The sequence below is a fragment of the Otolemur garnettii genome, unplaced genomic scaffold (genome assembly GCF_000181295.1).
Source record: "Otolemur garnettii isolate 467f Iridium unplaced genomic scaffold, OtoGar3 scaffold00176, whole genome shotgun sequence".
Classification (NCBI taxonomy): domain Eukaryota; kingdom Metazoa; phylum Chordata; class Mammalia; order Primates; family Galagidae; genus Otolemur; species Otolemur garnettii.
Window position 1 is genome coordinate 2266689 of NW_003852571.1, and position 3817 is coordinate 2270505.

The 3817-nt window shown below is 48.8% G+C and overlaps 1 protein-coding gene across 1 annotated transcript in view; it reads right to left on the bottom strand.

The window, feature by feature from the left end:
• Positions 1-2822, bottom strand: part of SEH1L (SEH1 like nucleoporin) — a 34543-nt gene extending 31721 nt beyond the window's left edge. Inside the window, exons 1-2 of the mRNA XM_012811823.2 lie at positions 2627-2822; positions 258-308 (exon numbers count right to left, since the gene is read on the bottom strand). Of these exons, the coding sequence (XP_012667277.1) occupies positions 258-308; positions 2627-2737 (162 nt within the window). The 5' untranslated portion in view covers positions 2738-2822. The remainder of the gene's footprint in view (positions 1-257; positions 309-2626) is intronic.
• Between the last annotated feature and the right edge of the window lie 995 nt (positions 2823-3817).

Genomic DNA, 3817 nt, shown 5'->3' on the forward strand with positions numbered 1-3817 from the left:
AGCCTCAAGCTGTCACCCTGGGTAGAGTGTCGTGGCATCACAGCTCACAGCAACCTCCAACTCCTGGGCTTAAGTGATTCTCTTGCCTCAACCTCCCAAGTAGCTGTGACTACAGACAACCACCACAAAGCCCAGCTACTTTTTGGCTGTAGTTGTCATTGGTGTTTAGCAGGCCCTGGCTGGATTCGAACCCGCCAGCTCCGGTATATGTGGCTGGAGCCAGTATTTCTATTTTTTAATCACTGTGAAATACTAACCTTCCAGCTAGCAGTACAATGCCAATCCCCACTTTCACTTTTATCCCACACCTGGAAGAAAATAAAAGACAGCTATTTTATACAAAGAATTCCTACAAATTAATACAAAGAAACTGTAAGACTGAATCAGTGTACAGGCAAAAAGTGAACATAATACTGGCAAAAGAATACAACCACCAAGTAAACATTGATTCCTTCAATAAAACATTTGAGAACCTTCAATGTCTCAGCTACTGGGCCTACTACGGAGGGATCCAAAAGTGGCACTCTAACAGGCAATAGAGACAATAGAAACAGTTATAGCAAAGTCTCATTATTCAAGTTATATTCTATGAAGTTGCCTTAACTGCTGAAACATTGCTCCTAGGAAAAATACAAGGTTAGGTTCCTGTGAGCCTCTGGTCTAACATTTTTGTCAACCATATACGACCTTGTTTTATGCATGATTCTGTTTAAAGATAACCTGTTTGACATATATTATTTATTCAATTACATTGAACTCAAGCCAACAGCACTGTTAAGTCATGCCGAAAGGTAATTTCTCTAACCTACATATTTTATCTCTAAGGCACACCACAGTCTTCCTGTGCTTAGGAACTGAACACTTCATTCTGGCCAGATGTGGTGGCTCTGTAGTCCTAGCACTCTGGAAGGCAGAGGCGGGTAGACTGTCTATGTCAGGAGTTTGAGACCAGCCTGAGCAAGGGAGGAGACCCTCCTCTCTAAAAATAGCTGGGCATTGGGTAGGTGCCTGTAGTACCAGCTACTTGGGAGGCTGAAGCAAGAGAATCACTTGAGCCCAAAAGTTTGAGGTTGCTGTGAGCTGTGATGCCATAGCACTATGAAAGTGACAAAGTGAGACTCTGTCTCAAAAAATAAAAAAATAGACATAAGGCCACACAACAACAAACAGATTAAATACTAATAAAATATAAACAACCATAATTATTATTCCCGCTAAAAACTCTTTGGGGGGGGGGAACCTTCCTTTGCAGCCTCTTTATAAATCAGTAAAACTGATCTCAAGCTTTATCATTTGATATATATTCCATCAACATATTTAGACCATTCATACCAACAATTATATCTGAGAAATGTTTCCCAAAAATAGAAAAGCAAAGACTTGAACAAATATTTGTACACTGATGTCTACAGCAGCATTATATTACTATATAAATGGATAAAAGGATAAGCAAAATATGCTAACTACATACATCATCCAGCCTTTAAAATGTGAAATTCTGATACATGCTACAATGAGTGAACTTGAGAGTTTACTAAATGAAATAACCCAAACACAAAGGGATATTCTATGATTCCATTTATATGAAATGAGTAAAATATGCAAATTCATAGGAAGTAGAGCAGAGGTTCACCTGGGGATGGGGTGGGGGTATGAGAGCTGGTGGGCAGAGTGGTGACAGGTGCTCCACGCCACTGAACTGAACATTGCAAAACAGTTTTTACCACAAAATTTCTTTTAAAAGCGATATTAAGCCTTTTAAGAATCGTTAATGCAGTGGTTATTCGATAGATAACTTAATGTAATAAAACCTTTCTCTTTGAGAAATCACAGGTCTCAAATTTGAATGTGAAAAAGTTAAAAGTGTCCTTTAGATTTCCAATTACTGCAAAGTTGTCGAGAATTCAAAAAATCCACACTCCAGGTTTCGTCTTCAATTCTATTATCGTTTACCCGGTAACGTATCTGAGAGCCTCCCAAATCCCGTATTAGCAATTCTTCTTGTCAGAACAGTCTACAGACGTTCACAGAACTTTAACGAAAAAAACACTACAATTCCCAGAGAGCAAGTAGGGACCTCAATAGACCTAAATGGCTTGTATTTTTCTTTGCGAAACAAAGTAAGCTCCTCTGAACCGAGGAAAACTCCACAGCTGAAAAAGCAGCAGAGAAGCAACGAACTTGCCACACGCCCGCCTACTGACGACCCCCGCCCCCACCGGCAGGCCGGCCGAGAGTCCCGCGGCTGCACCACCGCGGTGCGAGGCCCACAGGCGCCCAGCCCCGGCGCGGGCGCACAGACGCCCCGGAGGCCGCCGCTCCACTCGGGGATGCCGCCCGCCGCGTGCGCCCAGCGTCCCAGCCAGCGGGAGCGCGCGTGGGCAGGACGCCACCACGCGCAGGCGCACTGGAGCGCGGCCCCCGGGACCGCCGTGACCCCACAATACGCCGGCGGGGAGCGCTCTAGCTGCGTACATGGGTGGCCAGCGGGGCTCGCCCGCCACCCCCGGGCTCCAGGTCTTGTGCCGGTGGCATGCACTAAAATCAAGACAAGTCCCCCTTCCCCGCGCCACCCACCCCCTTTCCCTCCTCCTAGGCTCGGCCCTGCCCCCAGGGCCGAGCACACCTTAACGCTCTGGTCGCTGGAGCATGTCGCCATTCGCCTCCCGTGGAAGTCGAAAGAGACATCATGGATGAGATCTTTATGGTCTGCCGCGATGCTGCGCGCTACAAACATGGCTTCCGCCGGCCCGCGCCTCCTAAGAGGGCGGTGGCGGCACGCGGCCCTCAGCCTTCAGAAACTCTTCAGCTCGGGCGCGCACAACGCGCGCTAAGGACCCCAGGCACCGCCCCGCTCACGCCCCACCCCCCTCACGCCCCGCCCCCACCCGTCATGCCCCGCCCCTGCGGCTGCGCGGCCAGTAGCGTCCTGCGGCGGGTGGGGCACGCCTCCTTGGCTTGATAGTGAGCGCTGGATGAAGTGTGAATGGTCAGAAAAACGAGAGAGGGCTGGGCGCCTGTAGCTCAAGCGGATAAGGCGCCAGCCACATACACCAGAGCTGGTGGGTTCGAATCCAGTTCGGGTCTGCCAAACAACAATGACAATTACAACCAAAAAATAGCCGGGCGTTGTGGCAGGCGCCTGTAGTCTCAGCTACTTGGGAGGCTGAGGCCAGAGAATCGCTTAAGCCCAGGAGGAGGTTGCTGTGAGCTGTAATGTCACAGCACTCTTCCCAGGGGAACAGTTTGAGGCTCTGTCTCAAAGAGAAAGAAAGAAAGAAAAACGAGAGAGTTAAAAAATGCCACGCACAGTTCTTGACCCTGAATCAATGCCTTAGTGAAGTGGATATGTCTTCCCCCAGACTAGTGGAGACGCCAACCTGCAGGTTGGGGCCAGCGCTGGAGGCTGGGGACTGCCTGAGCCCTGCAGGGGGAGGGAGTGCTCGGGAGCCAGGTAAGGTGGAGCTGCGAAGGAGAAGGTGAGCGGTTGTGGGCCTCCAAGAGGAGAAGGAAAGTGTCCAAGAAGGAAAGTCTCCAAGGGGAGAAGGAAAGAAGGAAGTAGTGGTCAAAAGTTTGGAGATTTCACAGGTGGAGCAGACTTAGAAGTGCTAAGAACCAAGATGGGGATAAGGAAATATGGCGTTAGAAATGAGAATATTTGTGAGTAGAAACTTGAGTACCGTAGGGGGAAGGCCGTAAATGGAAAGAGCCTGGAGCTGGAGTCACAATGGAGAAATAAGCGAAATCATCACACACTCTGGAGAGGGACGCCTGTGAATGAGAGTGAGGTAAGACAGTAAAAGCAGAGCTAAAAGGA